The following is a 22,311-nucleotide window of genomic DNA, read 5'->3' on the forward strand; positions in this document are numbered from 1 at the left end:
TTGGAAGTACAACACGCCTAAGCTTGAAGCAGATGGACTACAGTAACACAATACCTCACTTACAGGTGGTCCTATAAGCTAACAACATGAAACGAAGGCTACAATTCACACAATCCCACCAGAAATGAAAACAGTTTGGAATAGGTTTCCCGTTTCAAAAACATATTTCAGTTGCAAGATCTAGATTGTTGTGTCAGAATTTGGTAATAACAGGAAAACATGAAACCCTACGTTATTTAGTTCAAGCTGATATGAAAGTATAAAGGTGCTTAAATGTTTTCTTGACCCCTTGCCACCAATTTAGGATCATTTAAAGACCACAGCCTTCCTGAGTATTTTGCCAATTTGACCACATTTATCAATCTTCTATTTTGTACTTACAGCAGCATGATTCACCTCATGTCACAAAGCTCAAATCATCTTAAGCTGGTCTTGTGACCACTACATTGAGATCACTTCACTCCAATGGCATCCAGTCACCAGAACAGAATACAGTAGAGCACCTTTGGGATGAAGTGGAGCAAGAGATTGGGATTATGAATGTGCATCTGGCAAATCTGGAGCTACTCTGAGATCTTATTTTGTCAATATGTAGCAAAGTCTGTGAGCAATATTGTATTCTCCTTGTTGAATACAATAATCAAGGCAGTTCTGAAGTCAAAGTGGGCCCAGCTCTTTAAGTGCTTTATTTAGAACAAGTTTTCATGTTATTAGTACTCCGAGTTTTCAGTGAACCTTTTATCCCTTATCCAGGTACAGACAAGGCCTCTTCAGACATTTGTATCAACAGGTGCTTGTTGCTCCAGTCATTAGTCGCCTGTTTTACACTGCAAAAACACTTTAGACCAGGGGTCACCAACCTTTTTGAGGCTAGGAGCTACTTCATGGGTACAGAGTAACGCAAACGGCTACTTGTTTGATACAGACATACTTGTTTTTGGCTCAACTTTTATAACAATAATGTATTTGCATATGTATGATTACATGCTGCCTGATCATATTAATGTTAAGGACTACTCACAATAGTTATAAGTAATGACTTACTATGGCAGATATGGTTGTTGTTATGTGATCAGAAGTTCTGATTTCACAGAGTTTTAAGTTTGATTCCCTTTTGGAGCTCTTCTGTGCGATTCTAAATTCCCCACAAGTGAGAGTACAGTAGCAGCTGCAGTGGTATGCACTGTGCGGGCCTTGAGATTTTCTTTTAAGTAAAAAAAAAAAAAAGAATAGATTTTTTTTTATTTTTTTATTATTGTGTTAGCAAAATTGTGGTGGGGGAAAAAAAGATGTTTTGTGTGCGGTTCTGGTGGTGGCACACCACCTGAACCTAGGTATCTTCATCCTCCTCCTGCCGTGGATCACATGGGTAGGCTTTGCTTTCACATCTTTATTATGTAGCATAATTTGTAAAAAAAAAAAAAGAAAGGGGGGAAAAAACGGTCTGACTGACTGGAGGCTACGCACAAAACTATAACTGCACCTTTACCCGCAAGAGCATGACCACATCTCCAGCGCACATGTGTGTCGCACAAAACCGGTACATACCTAAACCACACAAACACTAATCTATTTATTTATTTATTTTTTACAAGTTATGTTAAATAAGACTTGACAGCAAAACCTACCCCTGTGATCCATGGGAAGAAGAGAATGGGGATTCCCAGGTTCAGGTGGTGTGTCTGAGACAACCAGAGGAGGAGAAAATGAAGCAACAATGTTTGCTTAATTTCTACTCTTTTGGCAAACATTTTTGACTAGATTTAAGTGTTTAACTCTCCCACAGTCTTAGCGCAACACTCAGGAAGAGCATGATAGATGTCAGGGTAACATGTCAGCTCTTCAGTTCCGGAAAACCTTAAAAAATAGCTCATAAACCGGAGATCCCGCCAGAACCCCGCACACAGTGAAGAGCTCAGGAGGGATCCAAATGACCGCTCTTAGAATCACAGAAGGGTTCATACTCCGCTCATTCATTTTTAGCTTACAGTAAAAGAGCCAAGCTGCCAAATAAACAAAAGTAAAACGACCAATAATATTTAGGCTTAGGACGGACATGCCCACCCCCACAGACTCGCTACATACAAGATCTGTTGACACAAAAGAAATTTTTTTTCTCCACAATTTTGTTAACAGGTAGGAGGGTTGGATAACAAAAAGTAAAAAATTTTTTTTATTTTTTTAACTTCAACAAAAATCTCAAGGTACGCACAGTGCGTACAGCCGTACAACTGCAGGCACGATTGACCTCTGATAACATCCTGAAGGGGCCCCTGCGTCTGCGCATAATTCTGTCTGACAATGTCCCCTCGGGCAACCAAGTGCCTGTGGGCACTGTGTTGGTGATCCATGCTTTAGGCACTATTGTATAACACTACAGTGAATTCATGTATGTTTGTGTATTTTCATTATGTCACACTATCTAACAATGGATTAAATCAGACCATTAAAGAAATGGCCTTCAGAAAGTATGTTCTATACAATAGCCGTAAAATGCAGTGGAGACTGGAGTTTTAAACTAGGTGTAAAACCATACATCGGAGAAAAAAAAGATAAATTCTTAAAGTAACATACTTGGGTTTTCAAATAAGACTTGAAGAGCTCTTCATTCATAGATTTTCTCTAGGGCAGGGGTGCCCAAAGCATGTTTTAGTTCTCTCCCTCTCTAACATGTTAAACAACCTTTTCAGCATGTTAATGTTCTTCTTAGGTCTTCTAACAAGCCATCATTGGATCCAGGCGTGTTAAATCAGGGAGAGAACTAAAACATTCAGGATGCCGGCCCTCCAGGACCGACTTTGGGCACCCCTGCTCTAGGGTTTCAGTCTGCTGGACATAAATAATTATTGGAAGAAATGTTGATAATTTGATGTTTTTCTATTTTGACCTAGGACTCTGAATCACCAGTATGACTACACATTTGACTGGACCATGCTGAAACAGAAAGCAGCACAACAAGGGGCCTCTTCAGGGGGCCAGGGCCAGCAGGCACAAACCCCCACAGGCAAGCAAACTGACAAATCCAAGCCTAACTTGAAAGGTTAGTAGCAAACAGCCAAGTGACGTTTTTTTTACCGACACCAATTGCTCATATATTCATTGAGTTTTTTTATGTAGAAAAGTAAATATTGTTTAAGTAAGTAACACATACCCCAATTATCTTTTTGATACCCCAATTATCTGCCTGGCTCAAAAAAGTCATATGCCTGGGTGCCATTTACTTTTGAATAGCATTTAGTGAGTTTAATATTTTAGCTTTGTGTGGAAAAGAGAATTGTTTTGTGAATCCTTAAAATACTCCTTCTGGAAACGCCTTACAGTGGGAAAAAATAGGAGCTAGTAACTATTATATTTTGGATCGTTAGTGGTGTTTTGAGTGGAAGAAATTTGTTTTTAAATTTCAGAAACAAGATCACTTGCTCCGTTTTGCCTGGAAAAAGTCTTGTATTTTGATTAGTTTGAGTACAGCTTGTATTCACTGTGACCTTAATCAAATGGACTCAATAGCATAGCTCAATAGATGAAAATCTTGAATCAATAGTTCATCTATTTTGGTAATTCTATTTTGAAACTGGAAGTACTGCATAGAAATATTAAACAGAATGATTGCGTGGTTTGATTATTGAAAGTCATTTTATGATTATAATTGACGGCTAATGAAAATCCAAAATTCAGCAACATTGTGGGCTCTGGTTTCTTCTCTTCCCCTTGTCAAAAGCTCATAAGTTCTCAATTGTGTTTAAGTCAGATAGGTTTGCTGGCCCACCAAGCACTGTTGATAACATAGTCTTCAAACTGGGTATTTAGGTACTTCTAGCTGTATGGGCAGTCCTGGCAACCCTGCAAGTCCTAAAATGAAAATCAATTCAATTTATATAGTTGGTTTATTTATATAGTACATACATCCACAGTAGAGGTGTGCCGATCGATTGGTCCACCGATCATAGTTGGCCGATTTCCGTGAAAAACTGTATGACCGGTGATCGCCGATCACTGTCTTGTGTTGCCAGTCACCAAAACCGATCACCTGTATCTCACTCCGCAGCCTGCGTATTATTTGAGGGCAGGAGGACTAATATTCACATTCGGAGCACTGTTTCTGCTCCACCAGACAGTGAACTCTCCCATTGAACGTCTGCTTAAAGCTGCAGCATGTAACTTAAACAAACAAAAGATTTTAAATATATTAAAACTTTCGCTATGTCCTAACATAAGATAGTTAATCTCTGAAAAAAACATGGATCTCCTCTTCCTCCTCCTGGCATTCTGCAGATTTACTCTGCTTGGTCAGAAACAGCCAATCAGAACCAGCATTAATCAGCTATTCGTGCTCTCAGGAAATTTTGATTTAGTAACTCAGGATTGTTTATTTTAATGTTTCCTTTTTTACATGACATTATTTGATATAGGCAGTGTTGTGAGATTTACTTGACTCATGTATAATTTAGGCTGTTAAGAGCCTTACAGTTAAAAAGAATTTTTCCTTTTGACTGAATACCTGCTGCGTTGTGCCTGCAAGTATCTTCCACGTTTTATGTCTAAATTAGATGAATTTATTACCAGATGATTTCTCAAATATATCAGATCACAAAGTAACATTTATACCCAACGCAAAAAATTAACAGACAGTCCAGACGATCAGCAATGATTGGTGATCAGCAGTGATCGGCCCTCATGCATAATTGAAATTGGCAGCAGAAAACCTGATCGGAGCATCCCTAATTCCCAGTGATCCTAGTTATCAAGCAGTATCCAATTTTATTCATTTAGAAATTCTAAGGAAACCCAGCAGACTGCCTTGACTTAGAGCATCCACGCCTCTGGCTGAGCACATATCACTGGATACTGTATACAGTATACACAGTGTGTCATTTACATTGCAGCAGTCCCTCATTCTGAACATACATGTAGCGACAGTAAAGAGGAAAAACTCACTCAGTGAATTCTGACATCAGCATTTCTATAAAGCTTCTAAGAGGATGGTTGCACAAATTGCTCTGAAATATTCTTATAGCGGACTAGTCTGACTTAGGACTTTATAAAACACAGTCAACCAAAATCAGCAGATGACATGGCTCTACAAATCCTTGCCAATTGTTGGAACTGCACATAGAACTTGAAGCAGTGTGTATTCTGTGCTTCTTCACTCATCCTCCAGATTATGGGACCTTGATTTCCAAATGAATTGCAAACTTTTATTTAAAAAATAATCTTCGAGTCTTTGTTCCGTCTAGACAGTTGTAACCAATGTGCTGGGTATGTGACATAACATGTGTGTGACATAACTCTTGACTCGACCTGGTTGAGATGTCTTGGAATCTCACCCAAAACTCGTGAATGACCTGAATGCCACAATCCTCCAAAAACTAGGCATATTCATTTAACTTTTTCAATCTCACTTTTTCTTCCGGCCAACTTTCTATTACCCGGTCTACAACCAGCTATTTTATTGAAAATATTTTAAGGCTTAACCTCCTTGTGGAGGGCTTGAATGGTTGTTTGTTTGACAACTGTCAAGTCAGCAGTCTTTTTGCTAATTGTGTAGATCATATTCCTTGTAACTTTTTTTAACTGGTGGGATATAACATTCAGATTTTCCCTAAAACTGAATTTTGGTTTTCTTTAGCTGTACGCCATATTCTTAAAACAACTAGAAATAAAGTTCTATGATAGGTCATTCTGTGTAAACTATGAGTTTCACTTTCTGAATTGAAGTATTGAAGAGGTTAAATTAACCCCTACAATGACAATCTAATTTAATTGTAACTGTAAGGTCATATTTATTTCCATGTAGACTTGTTAACTTTGGAGCCATGAGTACATTTTAATTGTCCGTTCCAAAAGTTCTCAAAACTTTTGCTTTGGATTCTGTTTGTCCAGTATGTGAAACATAAGACCAAGCAGTTGGTTTCTTAAAGATAACAGTTCTATCTGTTAATACTAACATTTTAAAATTATTTATTATTGCTTATTATAAAAGCTAAATTTTGCAGAGTATGCAAGATTTTGAACATTGCAGAGTATTTTAACTTTGCATAGTTTAACACTTTGCAAATAACATCTAGGCTACAGTTTAGTTATATAGTTTGACTGTGTAATTGATGTATGCAGTATTTAGAAATGTCTGATTTGAATGTACAACTTATAAAATTAGCTTTTCGGCATGACTGGCTTCACATCAAAGAGTACCCTCCAAAAACACTCCAATAAGTCTTAATTTCTGTTGTCAATACAACTGATGAAGTGAGACTAAGAAATAATACTGTTGTATTCCTAATCTGCTTTGAAAACTAATGAAATTAATGAAAAAATTATTTTAGTTAAATAAAATGCTATCAATCAAAGCATTAATTAATGCAATAGTTTTCCTATGGCATGCTCCTACATGCTTAAATAAATCCAAATACTGACTTTTTTTGGGCCAGGTGGTATATAACTAATAATAATTTTGCCAAATTGGAAACACATTTTTCATTATTTTGGTCAAGGCCTAATTTGTTGAAGCACCAAAAACCCTACCAAAATGCCTAGGAAAAATGGTACAATTGGTCTGCCTTGCAGAAGCAAAGACGTCCTTGGGGAATTTGACTACTAACTTTGTTCCCTTGTTATGTTGTTTTTATATTGGGGTTGATCAATGGGCTTTCTCATCGATGATATTGAGCTAATGCTTAAAGATTTGATATGATCTCAACCCTCTTATTCTGCTCTTTCTTTTTTAACATTTCCTCTCAAAACTATGTAGTGTTAAACTGTACTATTTAACCTATTTTCTTGATGTCTATACTATAAGTATATAACAATGCCATTAACAAATACTGAAATTATTTGTTGTACAAGTAAGCACTTGTGGTCCTCATTTAACTTGTGCTGTTCACCTCATTAGAGTTGGAATTTGCATATCTCTTTCTACCTGTATTTCTGATGTCATTATTAGATGGGATATGGGCCTGAAGTCACCAAGTTATTCACTAATCCAGACTCTGTGGTCGGGTGTTGCCACTGACATTGTGGCCTGTTTAGTTAGCCAGCCTGCACTTTGGTTAACAGATATACTTGTTTAGACTTTTAGCATGTCAACTTTACTTTCAAAACGAAGTGACCAGCACAGCTAGTTTACTGAAACATTAAAGGGAAGGGAAGTCTTTAGGTAGTCTGGCATTTTATTAAAGTGATTTTAAGCAATATGACCGAAAATGATTGTTTTGAAACCATTCCATTTTAAAACAGTGGTATAACTTGACACTGGTAAGAGGCCTTTACCTAGACTCAACATACTGTCTCACAAAGCTAGTAACACTATCAGGGTAGAGTTCGATCTAATTTGGTGGAACTTCAGTTTCTCTTAATCCTTCTGAAAGTATTGATGACCCTGTGTCCTACCCATGTAGAAAATTCCAGAGTAATTACTTGATTACCAGGTAACATTCATCACCAATTACACATGTAAAGAGACAATTATTAGTTGTCCAGTTTTTAGTACCCAAATTAATTGGGTCATTTTCTGAGTAGAGTTCTTTTAATGTTTGTAAAAAATAAATGGTGGTTCTAGAATTATGGAGGTTTTTAAGGGTTACCTTAGCTGATTTTAAACAACACCTTTGGAGCTTATGTTGAGCTACTAAAATTAATCTAGCAGTGCCAGCATTTCTGGTAAAGACAGCACTTCAATGAGCAATCTACATAGAAGGAGATTTAGATATAAAGCAATGCTGCTACAAGATGACAACAGACTCACCATGTAATCGAGTTTGCAGATTTGAAGAAATGTTTGGGAGTTTGGGAAAGCTTGGGAGATGCCAAGCAGACCATGCCACACCCACAGTGAAGACAGAGAAGGAAGAAAAACTGTGAGCGGGTGGATTTCTTCCTCTTTCTCATTTCAACTAAAGAAACTGCAAAGGGCCGCCCCTAAGTGGACTGGAGGTGCAGGACTTCATTATTTTAAGATATATTTGGCGGGAAAAAATTATAAATGTGGTTGTGAGCCACAGTAAAGTAGATGTGGATTAAACCACTGAAAGTGCATAGAAGTTGATATAAATACACTCATGAAGCATACTGAGTGAGATTATAGACTGATAGGGTGGGTTTGACACCATCATGTGGCCAAATAGGATGACTACACCATGGATGCTGTCAGTCACCTCTGAGTCTCCTGTTTTCTTTTGATTTTCATATGTACAAAAATTGAAAATGTCCCTAAAATGTGGCAGTTTGGGCTAAAAATTTGAAAGTTACATCAAATAACGAAACTTGCTTCTCCTTTATAATGTATTTTTTTCATGCTGTTTTGTTCAAGTATAAGTGGAGAAAACATTAAGAGCACTTAGTGTCAAAGTTTGATTTGGTGTTATTCAAACAAATAAGCTCTGATTCTTAGCAAACTTTGAAGATCGACTAATGCTGATGTATTGCACTGGTATGAGCAATTTCATTAGAATTGTGGGAGATGCAGATTTTTGTGTTAAAGTCGAACTTATAAAAATCAGAGTGATGCATATGAAGATATGGCCATAGAGCAGGAGTCACAACACGGTGCCCACAGGCACCCGGTCGCCCGAGGGGACATTGTCAGTCGCCCGCAGAGCAACTTCTAAAAATAGCTATTGTCATTAGGGAGCACTACCAAAAAAATATTTAATTAAATGTTTTTACATTGAAGTAATAACTTTTGTTTATATTTAGAATAAAAAAAAAGTAAATTATAAAAACGTTTAAAATAAATTGCTTTATGTATAAAGCTTTTTTCTAGGGTAAAGTTCAAATTATGCAAAGATGCCTGCAGGATATTATCGGAGGGCAGCAGCGCCTGCAGCTGTACGGCTCTACCCACTCTGCATACCTTGAGATCCTTTAAGTGAAAAAAGAAAATAATTTCTGGAATTTTTATTATTTAACCCTCTTTACTATTAACGAAATTTTGGAGTAAAAAAAAGATCTTTTGTGTCAAAAGATATTGTACGTACAGTACATCTGTGTGATTCTGTGGGGGTGGGCACGCCAAAGCCTAAATCTTATTGGTAAGATTGCTTTTGTTTATTTGGCAGCTTGGCACTTTTTCTGTAAGCTTGAAATGAACGAGCGGAGTTTGAACCTCCCGTAGTTCTTAGAGCGGTCGTTTGGATCCCGCCAGAGTAGTTTTACCTTGTGGTCGATTCTGACGGGTCGTTGGTTAATGAGTTTATTTGATGTTTCCCGAACTGGAGAGCTGACAGGTCACCCGTTGACGGACATCTGCTGCTCTTACTGAGCGTTGCGCTAAGACTGTGGGTTAAACTATTGAATCTAGTCGAAACGTTCCCCAAAAGACTAGAAATTAAGCAAATATTGTTGCTTCACCTTCTCCTCTGGACGTCTGACACCACCTGAACCTGGGAATCAACATCCTCCTGTTTCCGTGGATCAGACAGGTAGGCTTCGCTTCCATGTCTTTATTATTTAGAATCGTTTGTTAAAAAAAAAAAAAAAAGTCGGCTGCTTTTGTGGTTTAAGTTTGTGCTACGCGCACATGATACGCGATGGAGAGGTGGTTGTGCTCTTGCAGGTCAGGTGCAGTGATGGTTTTGTGCAATCTGTTGGACCTTTTTTTTTTTCAACATCTGCTCATGTTAGCCAAATGGTGACCTGTCAGCTTTTCAGTTCGCGAAACCATAAAAAAAGCTAATAAACCGGCGACCCCATCAGAACTGCACACACTGTAAAAAGCTCAGGTTGAATCTTAGAACTACTGGAGGTTCAAACTCCGCTCATTCATTTTTAGCTTACAGAAAAAGTGCCAAGCCGCCAAATAAACAAAAGCAAACTGACCAATAAGTTTTTCTGGTGCCCACCCCCAGAAAAACACACTGATTTGAGCTACGTACAAGATGTTTTGACACAAAAGATCTTTTTTTTCTCCACAATTTTGTAGTAGTAAAGAGGGTTGGATAATAAAACATGCAATAACTATTTTCTTTTTTTACTTAAAGGAAAATCTCAAGGTACTCATAGTGCGTACAGCTGCACGTGCTACTACAATAATCCATACTCTGTCACACTTGTGGGCAATTTAGAATCACACAGAAGAGCTAAAAAAGGGAATCAAACTTAAACTCTGAACTAAGAACTTCTGTAATCATAGCATGTAATCATATATGTATTACTGTTACAAAGGCTGAGCCAAGAAAATTTGTCTGTATCATGCAAGTAGCTCCCAGTCTCAAAAAGGTTGGTGACCCCTGCCATAGTGTATGAAATGTGATTAGGGTTCAGAAGGCATTCTGAACATTTGAGGTCATTTGGATGAGTATGATTTTTTTTTTTTGTTGTTGTTGTTTTGTTTTAAGGTTTGGAGGTCAGGTTAAGCATTTGTCACCTTTTTGTAAATGACGTCCTCCTTCCCCTCTTCAACCAACCATAACAATATAAAAAATGTAAGATAAGACCTACGACGTGGATGTGCAGAGTTTGGCAATAATCCGATCAGTTATTTTTGCGTAACAAACTTCGCACACCTAGTGCTGGACCCTGACAAAAACTAGCTAGACTTGGTTGATATTGTGTTTTTAGTTGGAAGGGAATTGTGGAATATTTTATGGTTTCAAAATTATGGGCAACTTGATTTTGAAGCTATGTGAGTAGCAATGTTTTCCTAGACATATCCTAATTGGGCAAAAAAAATAAAAATAAATCTGCCGCAAAAACTTTTGTTTCTTCCTTAGAGCATACAGTATTGTGCTCAGAGTTGATCTTAGGGGCTGAGATTGGTTTTGACTAATGCATCTTAATGTCTCTTAACTTTTGCACAGTGGCTCATCTGTTGGAGAATCTTTCTAGGAAACCTTGCCCACATCAATTTTAATGATGCAGTTTTGGTTGGTGAAACTCGTATTTTCTAGGACCATATACGGAGGACTAAGGCCTCTGTGTATGGGTTGCATATTTTACCCATGTGCCACCGCCATGCCCATAGATCTAGAATTAACATTTGTTTGAGAATGAAAATTCAATGAAATCTGATTTAATGCTTTTAGTATAGATCAAGCCTGCCTTCCTGCCATGTTTATAATGCACTTGGGAAACCCTGAATTGCTCTGCATAGTTACCTAGAAAAAAGTAATAGTTACCACTTTTATTGTTACCCCATTACTACTAGGGCTGTCACTAACAAATTTTGCTTGGGGATTATTGTCCCAGAAATTATGACAATAATATTGTCATTTTGAGAGCATTGTTAACTAATAGCACAATAATTGCATAACTATGCAAAAGCACCCTCTCATAGGTCAATAAACCAATTTCGAAAAAGAACATTTAACACTGGAACTAGAAAACCTTTTAAGTTGAGAGGGGAGCTTAGGGGGTTTGCATTAGGCACTGTTCACTTTCAAGTCCTCTGATTGCCCATGTTGCCCATATTAGAAAAGCCACTGCACCTCAGTGATTATGGACTGTCAATAGGATGGTCCTCAAGCAAGGAAACCTGCATCAGTGCATTTTATGTGCAGATATGTTGGTTTTGTTTAGTTGCTACTGTTTACAACATAGCTGGTCCACAGGTTCAGTGCTTCACCACGGTCATTCAGTTTGAATCCCAAGCGCTGCCAGACTGCAGCTGTCACGTTCAGCTTCTAAACCTGGCTCACTCCTCCTCACCAGGCTTTATGCTACACTAAGTGGTAGGAGACCAGGGGCCTCGTGTAAAAAGCGTGTGTACGCACAAAAAATGTGCGCGCCATATTTTACGCACAAGTCAGCCTGTATAAAAATGAACTTTGCGTAAGTTTGCATAAATATACATACACTTTTTCCCTGGCGGGAAAATGTGAGGCAGCCATGCAAACTTTTCTGTGAACAATATCAAACTAGAAAGCGTCAAAACTCACCTAAATACACTGAAATCTGTCGACATTCAGTGTTATTTAAATCAAGAAGCGTCAGACCCGATGTTTGTTCATGTTTGTCCATGATTTTAATATTTTATTGTTTAAACAAACAACGAAACTGAACCGCATTTATCCTCAGACAATAACCTAACATGCACACAAAATTTAAAAAAATGAATAAAAGGATGTGAAAACCTCACTCGAATGCAAATAGTACTTTTCCCAAGTTTTTGTCTCATAAAGATGTAACGCATTGGTTTGTGTGCCGAAGTGCATGAAATGCATCTGGATGGTAATTTCATTCTCACTAGAAAAGAAAACAGGGTTGGATCAGCAGATTAACTCCAAACAGGTCAGGCTTGATTATTTTTAATGTGATTAAGGTGTGTATACAATCACACGTATACAAGTAGCTGCACAAAGGTGAGCTGCGAAATTGTGGAGTGCTTTTGCTCTGATGGAAATCATCGCCGATGGAAGGATTCAGAGGGAGCGTGTTTTCATAGATCATATTGATCTGCTACGAAATGTTGATGATGGTTTATTACAAGGTTTCCGCACAGTAGTAAAAGGTAGTAAATTAAATTAGCCCAAATTAAGGCCAGTAAAAGGTAGTAAAATGTAATAAATAGAATTTGACTTGGTAGTAAATTTTCCCCCAAAATTTTCATGACCCCTTTGATATATTTAGAATTTTACATCAATGTTGACCTCTTGTTTTAAGTACTTTTAACCATTGATAGACTCGATTGGTTCCGCTGTCCAATGTGTTGTCTGCATGCATAGTGTTGGAAGCGCCTAACGTGTTGAGACTAGCGAGTCATTTTGCGCCTCATCATGAGAAAATATACGTTTTCACGACTTTGGCTTGATGACCATGTGACAGAGAAATGCTTTGCAGAAAAAATATGCAGTATGCAGAAAAAAATATAAATCTGACCTGGAACGGCGTGACTATGCTCAAACCGAGTGGAGCATCTACCATTCATTAGCAGCGGATTCCTGCGCAGGGGAGCTGATCCCTGTTTCATTTTTGTGGTACGACACAAAGCGATGCAACTTCAAGCTCAGTTACGAGCACAAGTATTACCGTCGTACCTCAGCAGAAAGCCGTATTACCAGCAACGCGACAGGTGGCGCAGACAGGCAGCAGACCTTACTGACACCATTAACCTCAGAGCTGAGCTTCTCTGGGGCCTGAACACCGCTGCTACTTACGCAAGTTAAGTAACATCACCAACTAAATGCAAACAGATGTAGAGTGTTTTCAGACCTAGTGTTTATTTTGCGGTTATTAATAAGCGATCGTCTGAACACAGTGGTAGTTGATTAGCTAATTTAAACATATGCTCTACTGGTGATCAGAGTTGGTGTGTAGGCCTGTCACGATAACAAATTTTGCTAAGCGATTAATTGTCTCAGAAATGATTGCGATAAACGATAATATTGTTTGAAGACCTTTTTACACTGATTTAATGGAAATGACGTAATAATGCATGCGATTTCCTGCCAAAGATAGATACACTTTATTTTCAAAAGAACACTGAACACTGGAACTGATAAACAAAATAAACAAAACAACCAAAAACAAAAACAAAATGGATTCTCAGTCTCCATTAACAAAAAATGTACTTGAATAAAAACTAAACACCGTAAAGCCAAAGTGGAAATAAATACTGCATTCAACCAAAAGAGTGCAGATTATGAAGTCTGTATACTATGTTGCCCTTCAGTAATAATTAGATTTAAATAGAGAAAATGGGCACATCCGACTGTCAGATGCAATAGTTCACAATACACGTTTTTTTGCCCCGATTTTCCCCTTATGACAATCTTGGAACGTTGATCGTTCCAAGATTGTCGCTTGCGATTTCATAACCGTTCATCCTGTAGTGTGTGGTGTGTTATGGTAGATCGTCATGGCCCCTCCGATCCAAATTAGGGGTTTTCCCCGACTGGGAGCATTAACGCAGCTTGTTGAATGTGACAGGTAGCCAATCAGAAAGCGTGGATTCTCCTCTGTGCTTTCTGAGGGGAAATTACAGAGGGGAATCCCAAACAGCTGACACGCCTGAAGTCCAGCTAACATTGGAGATGAGATGTTGAAACACAATAATGTTTATTCAACATTTTGCGCAAAGAATACAGAAATGACAAGGGGAGGAGTTGGAGCGAAATTACTACCGCAGTTGATAAACCAATCAATCAAATTTTATTTGTATAGCACATTTCAGCAGCAAGGCATTTCAAAGTTCTTTACATTATATCAAACATAGAAACACAATGCAACATAGAATCAACAATCAAAACACGACATTAAGTCAGGTTCCATCAATAAATTTGTAATTGATTACGTTTCAGATACAATCCTAAACAGGTGGGTTTTTAATTGAGTTTGCATCCATAAAAGGTTTACCTGTTATACACCTACTGTGTTATATGGAACAAAATACCTATTGCTATTTTTATTCCCACTCACTCTCACAATCATACAGTTTAAAACGATGTAGCCAGCATTTTAATGGGCTTCTGGCACAAGGCTCACCTCTTTCACGGAATTTCGAGCAGGGATTCCGCCGTCCCTCACGGATTTTTGTGCAATTCTATGGTACCTGTTAGTGTCTAGAATTTACAGGGTTTGTGTTACGCGCAATGACCCTCAGTCACTCGCCGTTTTTCTTCCGGCACTAGGCTCCATACACCTCTCACAGAATTTCGCTCTGGGACTCCAACGTCCCCCACGGATTTTTGTGCAATTTCAACATAGAATAAACAATCAAAACATGACATTAAGTCAAGTTCCATCATTAAATTTGTAATTGCTTACGTTTCAAATACAATCCTAAACAGGTGGGTTTTTAGTTGAGATTTAAAGGAAGTCAGTGTTTCAGCTGTTTTACAGTTTTCTGGAAGTTTGTTCCAAATTTGTGGCACATAGATGCTGAATGCTGCTTCTTCTCGTTTGGTTCTGGTTCTGGGGATGCAGAGCAGACCAGAACCAGAAGACCTGAGAGGTCTGGAAGGTTGATACAACAGCAGCAAATCTTTGATGTATTGTGGTGCTAAGCCGTTCAGTGATTTATAAACTAACAACAGTATTTTAAAGTCTATTCTTTGAGCTACAGGGAGTCAGTGTAGGGACTTTAAAACTGGTGTTATGTGCTCTATCTTTCTTGTTTTAGTGAGAACTCGAGCAGCAGCATTCTGGATCAGCTGCAGCTGTTTGATTGATTTGTTGGACAGACCTGTGAAGACGCTGTTGCAATAATCAATACGACTGAAGATAAACACATGGATGAGTTTCTCTAGATCTGGCTGAGACATTAGTCCTTTAATCCTGGAAATGTTCTTCAGGTGATAGAAGGCCGACTTTGTGATTGTCTTTATGTGGCTCTGGAGGTTCAGGTCAGAGTCCATCACTACTCCTAGGTTTTGGGCCTGATCGCTGGTTTTTAGTTGTAATAACTGAAGCTGTGCATTGACTCTAGATAAACCTGGTAACTTTTCAGCTGTTCTTCGTTAACGTGACATAAATGGGTTATAATAATTTTCATTCAGACACTAGCCACATGCGTTGCAGATTGTAGTAAAACATTGATAAATGCCTGGTTTTAAAATTAGTTAACTGGACTTGTAGCCATTATTTTGTGCCCATTGCTGGACACCACACGGCACGATCGAACCGTTATACCTAAGATTTCTGTCGGCTAATGTGTGGTCTCTCAGGTTTTGAAAATGGGCCGACAATCGGCCAACAGCTCTAAGATCGTGTAGTGTGCGCTCGACATTACACTAAGGAAATGAGGAAGAAAGATGTCAGTGGAGAGCACCGGAGTTGAGCCTTTTTTCACTCAGTGTCATCAACAGAAAGAGAAAAAGGCCGGAAGAGACAATAAAGCCGACAATTAAAATGACGTCGATAGTTCTAATTTATCATACGATTAATTGATTTATCGTTTATCGCGACAGGCCTATGTGTGGGTCGCCTTTTTTTTTTTAACTGAACCGAAATACCAAGTTCTACTGCACATCAACATATTATTGTTTTTTTTTACTTGTGTTGACAATTAGTAGCAAACCAATGTTATTGCTTTCTAGAGAATAGCATCGGCTTGTGAAATTTGTATGTCATAGCATTTTGTTTATATTCTTCAAAGAAATAAATATCCTAAGTTTTCTGGAAATGCTTTTGGAATATTTATATGTGAGATCTTGTTACATGCCATCATGTTACATGGGTCAGTGCTGCGAATTCACTAGTGGTGCACTGATCACAGTTTTTTGGCCGATCGCCGATTCCCATTTTGCTCTATACCATTTTTTCGTCTGAAATGTCACTAAAAAATTATTTTGGCAACAGTGACTATTGTTAACTGCAACCGTGCAGACATGACCTGCTGGGGCGGTCTATCAGTCAAACCTCTCTCACAGCAGAGCAGAAGAGAACAGAGGTTGATTTTCAGACCTCTGCTGAGGTAGATAAGATTGGGGGATAAAATTTGCTTCACATGTAAGTATCGGCCGATCAGTGATCTCCCAATAATAAGGAAATCAGTGCTGATAAATCAACTGGCTAATAAATTGGTGCACCACTAGAATTCCCTTCACCCCCAAAAGAGACTGCTGCTTGATTTTGTGTTGGTAGTAAAAATATTGTAGAGGTAGTAAAAATAGGTAGTAAATTCAAGTTTAGAATTCCTGCATTTAAATTGCTCAGACTGGTCATCCTGGATCTCTGAGAAAAACTTAAAGAAGGAGCCGTGCGGTACCGGTACCGGTGCAACTGCAGTCGTCCTTCAGTCGATTCATGACCGCTTTGTGAATGCGCCTTTATGGACAGAAAGCATCTCTATTCTGTAAATGTACAGCTTATGCACACGATTTCTCTATTTAGAATACATGTCCACTTTCCCCACTCAAGACTGTCTGACACGCTGTCTAGACAGACGGCGTTAAATCCCGGTTGAATGCTCTGCAGGGAAACAAGCATTTGCACTATTCTTTTTTTTTTTTTGGATGTTTTTTTTATGTATTTTATTTTTGTGAGGTAACCTTTTGTGCCCTGAAAACACCTTTTAAATAAAATATATAATTATTATTATTATAAATACTTATTCTGCTACAAACAAGGACGTTGCCATGATTATTGCTTCATGTGGCGGCTGACTTCTGGGTATTTAAACTAATTTACATATGTGTTTATAGGTGGAGACAGGGCGGACCAGCAGCTGTGCTCTATTTCCCCCAAATTGGGATGTATAAAGGAAAGGTGCACAATCTCGTGCGTGCGGACGGCTTTATACATCCGTATTTCTCTGTGCGCTGCACTTTGTCCATAGGTCAAGTTTTAGTGTGAAAAATGCGCACTCTTTTATGCATGAGGCCGCAGGAGCCTAGCAGGTAACTGAGGTAATGGTCACACAGTGACGTGATACAGCGCTACTTCCTCTCCATTCATTTCCTATGGAGCATGCGCGGTGAGTTGACGGTCGCTTACCCTCATCCAGAAGAACGAACAGCGTAATTCGTTCATGTGAGATTTCGAGTTCGTACACACAGACATTGAGGAAATAAATAAATTTTACCTAAGGTGAAACACTGAGTCAATCAAAAATGAATCAAAATGCATTTTGATTATTATTTTATTAAAAAATTAAAGAATATGAGTAATGACTCCCTTGGCTAGTCCAGGGAAGTCCAGGAAAGTGAAAAGAGGTGAGAAACGGGGAGTATCCCACTAGTTTCAGTTTACTTCACAACTCTGGCATTTGCCCCTGTAGATTCTTATGGTTTATTGCGTTTCTAGCAAACTGCCTCCAACATGAAGGGTGCTTTATAGGCAAAATTGATCGATTGCTTGATTGAAAAAAAAAAAGTTTTGTCAAAGCAACGTGCACACGCAGCCTAGCAACGCTACACAAGAAAGTTGAAAATTATTCAACTTTTGTTCCTGTCGTCGCTATCATGACCTGTGCATGGGGTTCAGCCCTAGTGGTGGAAAACTGAGGCATTTAACTTCCCGTCTGTTTAGCCATTACCAAGGGAACGAGAGGGGAGGAGTAACTCGAGACACCGGAGTGAAGCTTTCTGTCATCCAGTCTCTTTGGTAGAAAGATGTGACAAAACCAAATAAGAATGCATTATTATCGCCCTTATTTTATCATCAAGCTCATTTTAATTTATTGTGCAATTGATTTATTGCTTAAAACAACAGGCTTAACTACTCCCACAAAGTATTATGATAAAACTTTCGTCCATATTGCCTTCCTGTAGTAACAAGTCTTCCTGCATGTGTTTTGGGTTGTTCATCACATTGCATAAGTCCCACTGCTCAGCGTTGATTGGCAACATGTATGCCTGGGAAAGCGTAGAGACAAAAGCTCTCAAAACAAAACTGACCTATTGTCTTGTGAGCTTTTCTCTGACTTATCTAGTAAGAAAAATATATTTTTTAGATGCTATCCAATAAAGCTGTGAGCTTTTGTCTTGAGCCTTTGTCATGGAGTTGTCCATGAACAGTGTATTTTAGTGGACTTATGGAGAGAGAAATAGATGCTGTAACTTGATTGTTTTGGTGACATCACAAGCATTATTCATTTTAATTCACTTTAACAAAAAGTCTGTCAGACCATCGTCCTCTTCTGTGTAGTAGCTCTTGTTGCTGGACATGTTATGCCTTTTGCTTCATCAGAGCAGATCTTTTAATGAACATATGCCTGCTTGTCGATAGCCAGTGCAGTTGCTGGCGGAACAGGAATGCTGAAAGCTAATAGGCTCTGCATCACTGAGTTCTACCAAAAAACACACTAAATCTGTTGGCATTTCACTGTTCTATGAAAATACGTATTTATACATACCAAGACTTCATATACAGATGCCACTCTGGTGGCAACACATGTTGGCAGTAACTTAACATGCCAACACTTGTGGATGGAGATTGTGGTCTGGTCTTCATCGTAGGTCCTAATAAGCTCCAGAACTTTCTTGATCATGGGTGATGAACTTGGATGTCTGTGGCCACGACACCTTTTTCCTAAACCGTGGTTTTACCTCGTTTTCATCAAAATGCCTGATGTCAATGTTGCAAAATCTGAAAAGGAAAAACTAAAAAAATACTTATTACTTAAACAAATAACTCCTAACCCTTAATACAACATATTAGACAATGTTTTCCATGTTTAAGAGTTTAGATCGAGCCTCGAAAACCCAGCCAGACCCGCCTCGAGCCTGTCGTCATAAAGCCCAATTAACTTGAAATGTAGACCCGAGCCTCAAGAAAGGCTTGTTGGAGTTCCACAAGGCAGTGTCTCATCCCCTGCCTTGCACCCGGACCACGAGCTTGTCATTATAAAGGACAATGCAATTCAACAAGTGTCCCTCTATAAATACAGTGAACCCTCGTTTTTCGCGGGGGTTGCGTTCCAAAAAGAACCCGTGATAGGCGAAATCCGTGAAGTAGTTACCTTTATTTTTTTACAATTATTATACAGCATAATTAAATACTCTACATTGAAACCAAAGAACAAAGCCTGTTTTCAGGCTGAAGCATTTTTTTTAACAAATAGAACGCTTTCTTACAAATAACTACAGTAAAATAATAATTTTAATCATCAATACGAAGTACAGTAGGACAAATTGTGACTCACATATTTCACTGTGCCTCTGACTGTGACGCTGCGACCTGACTCCGCTCTCTAGTATCTTTTTCTTCTGAAGCCTGTGGTGCAGGTGTGTTTTTTCGAGAGAAGAACATAGTTATTGGTAGTTGTTGTTGCTTTTTTTTTCTTCTGGGCAAAAATATTTGTCAAAATTTGCCAAGCTGTATTACATATATTTAAATACCGTAACGTTATTGACACACAGGTACAGAAGAAGCTCGGAGACTGTTTAGCCAATCAGGACGCAGAACACAATGCACTGTGAAAAAAAAACTGCACAAAAAACTCCGCGAGGCAGTTAAAGGTGACCCGCGTTATAGCGAGGGTTCACTGTACCTCGGGGTTCAGATGGACATTGACTTTCTTTCCTCACGACTTCAATAGTGACCATACCTTTTAAGACGAATAAGACTGTACGGTGGTCCATGAACAGTAGACGACTGTTCATGGACAGTCGTTCATGGGTTCTAACATAATACCAGTTTTTTACTGTGCATTGCTGGTAAGCATTATATGGTATGGGATCACAGCCTGGTTTGGTAACTTAGCTGTTCAACTCAGTGACAAGCTGGCCCACATTCATAAAACAGCCATGAAAATAATTGGCTTAAGAGAAAAGAGAACCCATGCAGAATACATGCATGGGTTCTCATGCATTGATGAGAACCTTAAAAATCATATTCACTGACAGGGTTTTAGTTAATATTCAACTAGTTGAACTGCTAATCCAGTCCCATTAATCTATAGACTAACCGATGCACCAAGCTTTTTTAGAAGCACAAACACAAAAGTTAGTTCAAATGAAGCTCCTCCACCTTCTCCTTATGGACTCGCTGTCATCTATACAAATGCACTGTTCCGTCGGAAACAACCAGTCAGAGCCAAGAGTAAGGTTTTAACTCCCTCAGTTATACTTGTGAATGTGCTGCTCACAGCCTTCCCCTTTCTCTCTGCTAGGCTACAATAGAACTTGCCATTCATTCTAGTTAGGATAGCCACCATTGACAGCAGATAAATGTTTTTTTTCCTGGAAGTCAATTAACAGCATTAAGACCCTCCTGCTGGCTCTGATTGGTTGCTTTTGAGTAGGAGTGGTACATTTCTTCAAACTACAAAATTAGCCCGGAGAGGAGATAGAAATTTCACATTATCCTTCTCCTAGTATACCAGTGACGTGCAGTGAAGATCATAGCTGGTGAGGCACTGACTTAATCATATTTGCAAATATAGACCCCCTGCATGTTATTGTTTACATAAGGAAATTTTGCGCATGCGGACAGTGCTGGAGGGCAAAAAGACTATTCTTTGAAGAAAAAATAATCAAAATTGTTTAAGCTTAAATGAAAAATAGGTACTTTATAGTACCAACCACAGGGGGAAAATAGAAATATATTTTATCATTATATATTATTTTTCCATGATGACAGGGGAGGCTCTGCCTCACCTACCTCCCTTGACCGCACGTCACTGTAGTATACTGTCATGTCATGGTGAAATTGATAACAAATGTGCCAAACATATTTTTGTAAAAGTTATGTAATGTTCCTTTAAAAAACTTGTAGGAGTTGAAATTTGCACATCTCAAGAGAAAAATAAAATTTAAATTAGATGTTTTAAAGGCTAAAAATCTTATAATCCGAAGAAGCTGTTTTCTTCCTTTGTTCTGGCTAATTTCTTTGACATTTCTGTTCTCTGGTCTGCTTTGTATCATGTATTTTCCTTCATTGTGTTCTTTGCTTGAAGTTCCTTGTTCCTCAGGTGAACTAAAAGTTGCAGCTTTTCAGGTTTCGTAGCAAGTTTCTGACCACTGATTGAAGATACTTCCCGTCTGTTCTTCTGTCCATCTGTAGGGTTCTAAGTCATCCCCTCCCTAACCTGATCTGCTGTTGGTTACCAGGACAACCTGATCTCTCCTGGACAAACGACGGTCTTCTCTTCCATCATCAATATCTATGTAATGGAATGTATAGATTTACACAAGGCTTTGTCATTTGTGTTATCTATATTTTCATGTGTTTAAATCATAAAATTCCAATTGGGAAATGTATGGGGTTTTCTTTTTTAATTATTTTATAAGGGTAGTGAGGCTGTAGCTGCCTCTTCCCGTATCAGATACATCTCTCCCCATTTATCAATGTCTTTTAATTGATCTTTATTCTTTTGGAGACTGGGTGAGAAAGTCAGCTGATCTGGGTTTTGGTTTTTTTGTTTTTTTGTCTGAGGCAACAAATCCTCTCCTTTCTCACTACTTTAATAATTTCAATCCCTCCTTTTACCGAAAGAAATGGTAAAATATGTAAACCTGTTCTTTTTGTTCCTAAATGATTGAATGACGCAACCCTGGATGTTGAGTTAAAAAGAACTTTTGGATTTTTTTTTCCTATGGTGAATAGTTTGCTTGTTGATATAAGAAGCAAGGCAACAGTTGGTAGAATACTTTTTCTCTCTCCCTTTCTCTAGAACTATGATTTATTAAGTCTGTTGTAAAATGGTCTTCAGAAATGCCAATAAAAACATTGCTTAACTCTATTGTGTTGGTTATTATCGACAACCGAACCTACTAAAGAAATCTTTCTGTAGGGAAGAAAATCATGTTTCCATTCTGCTTAGTCACATTATGTACGACTTTTAGGAAACCTCTTTTTCCAATGTTATTTGTTGTGAAGTCAACAGTAACAGTCAAATATTTACAAGCATCTTTTGACTAACTGTAATCAACTTCTAAGCTCATAGAACAATTTCAAAGTGGTTTTGAATCAATAGGTCATATGATTTAGAAGCTATTG

General features: G+C 38.3%; 1 protein-coding gene and 1 long non-coding RNA gene across 6 annotated transcripts in view; both read left to right on the plus strand.

Moving 5' to 3' along the window:
• Positions 1-22,054, plus strand: part of csnk1a1 (casein kinase 1, alpha 1) — a 91,091-nt gene extending 69,037 nt beyond the window's left edge. For 3 of the 5 annotated variants that reach the window (XM_032554391.1, XM_032554386.1, XM_032554390.1), the window contains 2 exons: positions 2,892-3,040; positions 21,376-22,054. In XM_032554391.1, the coding sequence (XP_032410282.1) occupies positions 2,892-3,040; positions 21,376-21,383 (157 nt within the window). In that variant the 3' untranslated portion in view covers positions 21,384-22,054. Of the gene's footprint in view, positions 1-2,891; positions 3,046-21,375 lie in introns of those variants that run through there. The other 2 variants (XM_032554388.1, XM_032554387.1) reach the window with 2 other exon arrangements.
• LOC116714082 (uncharacterized) lies at positions 3,047-12,521 on the plus strand. The gene is made up of 2 exons (XR_004337994.1): positions 3,047-8,676; positions 8,779-12,521. It is a non-coding gene; the product is annotated as an uncharacterized LOC116714082 (long non-coding RNA).
• Positions 22,055-22,311: the final 257 nt, after the last annotated feature.

Source organism: Xiphophorus hellerii, chromosome 23 (assembly GCF_003331165.1).
Source record: "Xiphophorus hellerii strain 12219 chromosome 23, Xiphophorus_hellerii-4.1, whole genome shotgun sequence".
Lineage (NCBI taxonomy): Eukaryota > Metazoa > Chordata > Actinopteri > Cyprinodontiformes > Poeciliidae > Xiphophorus > Xiphophorus hellerii.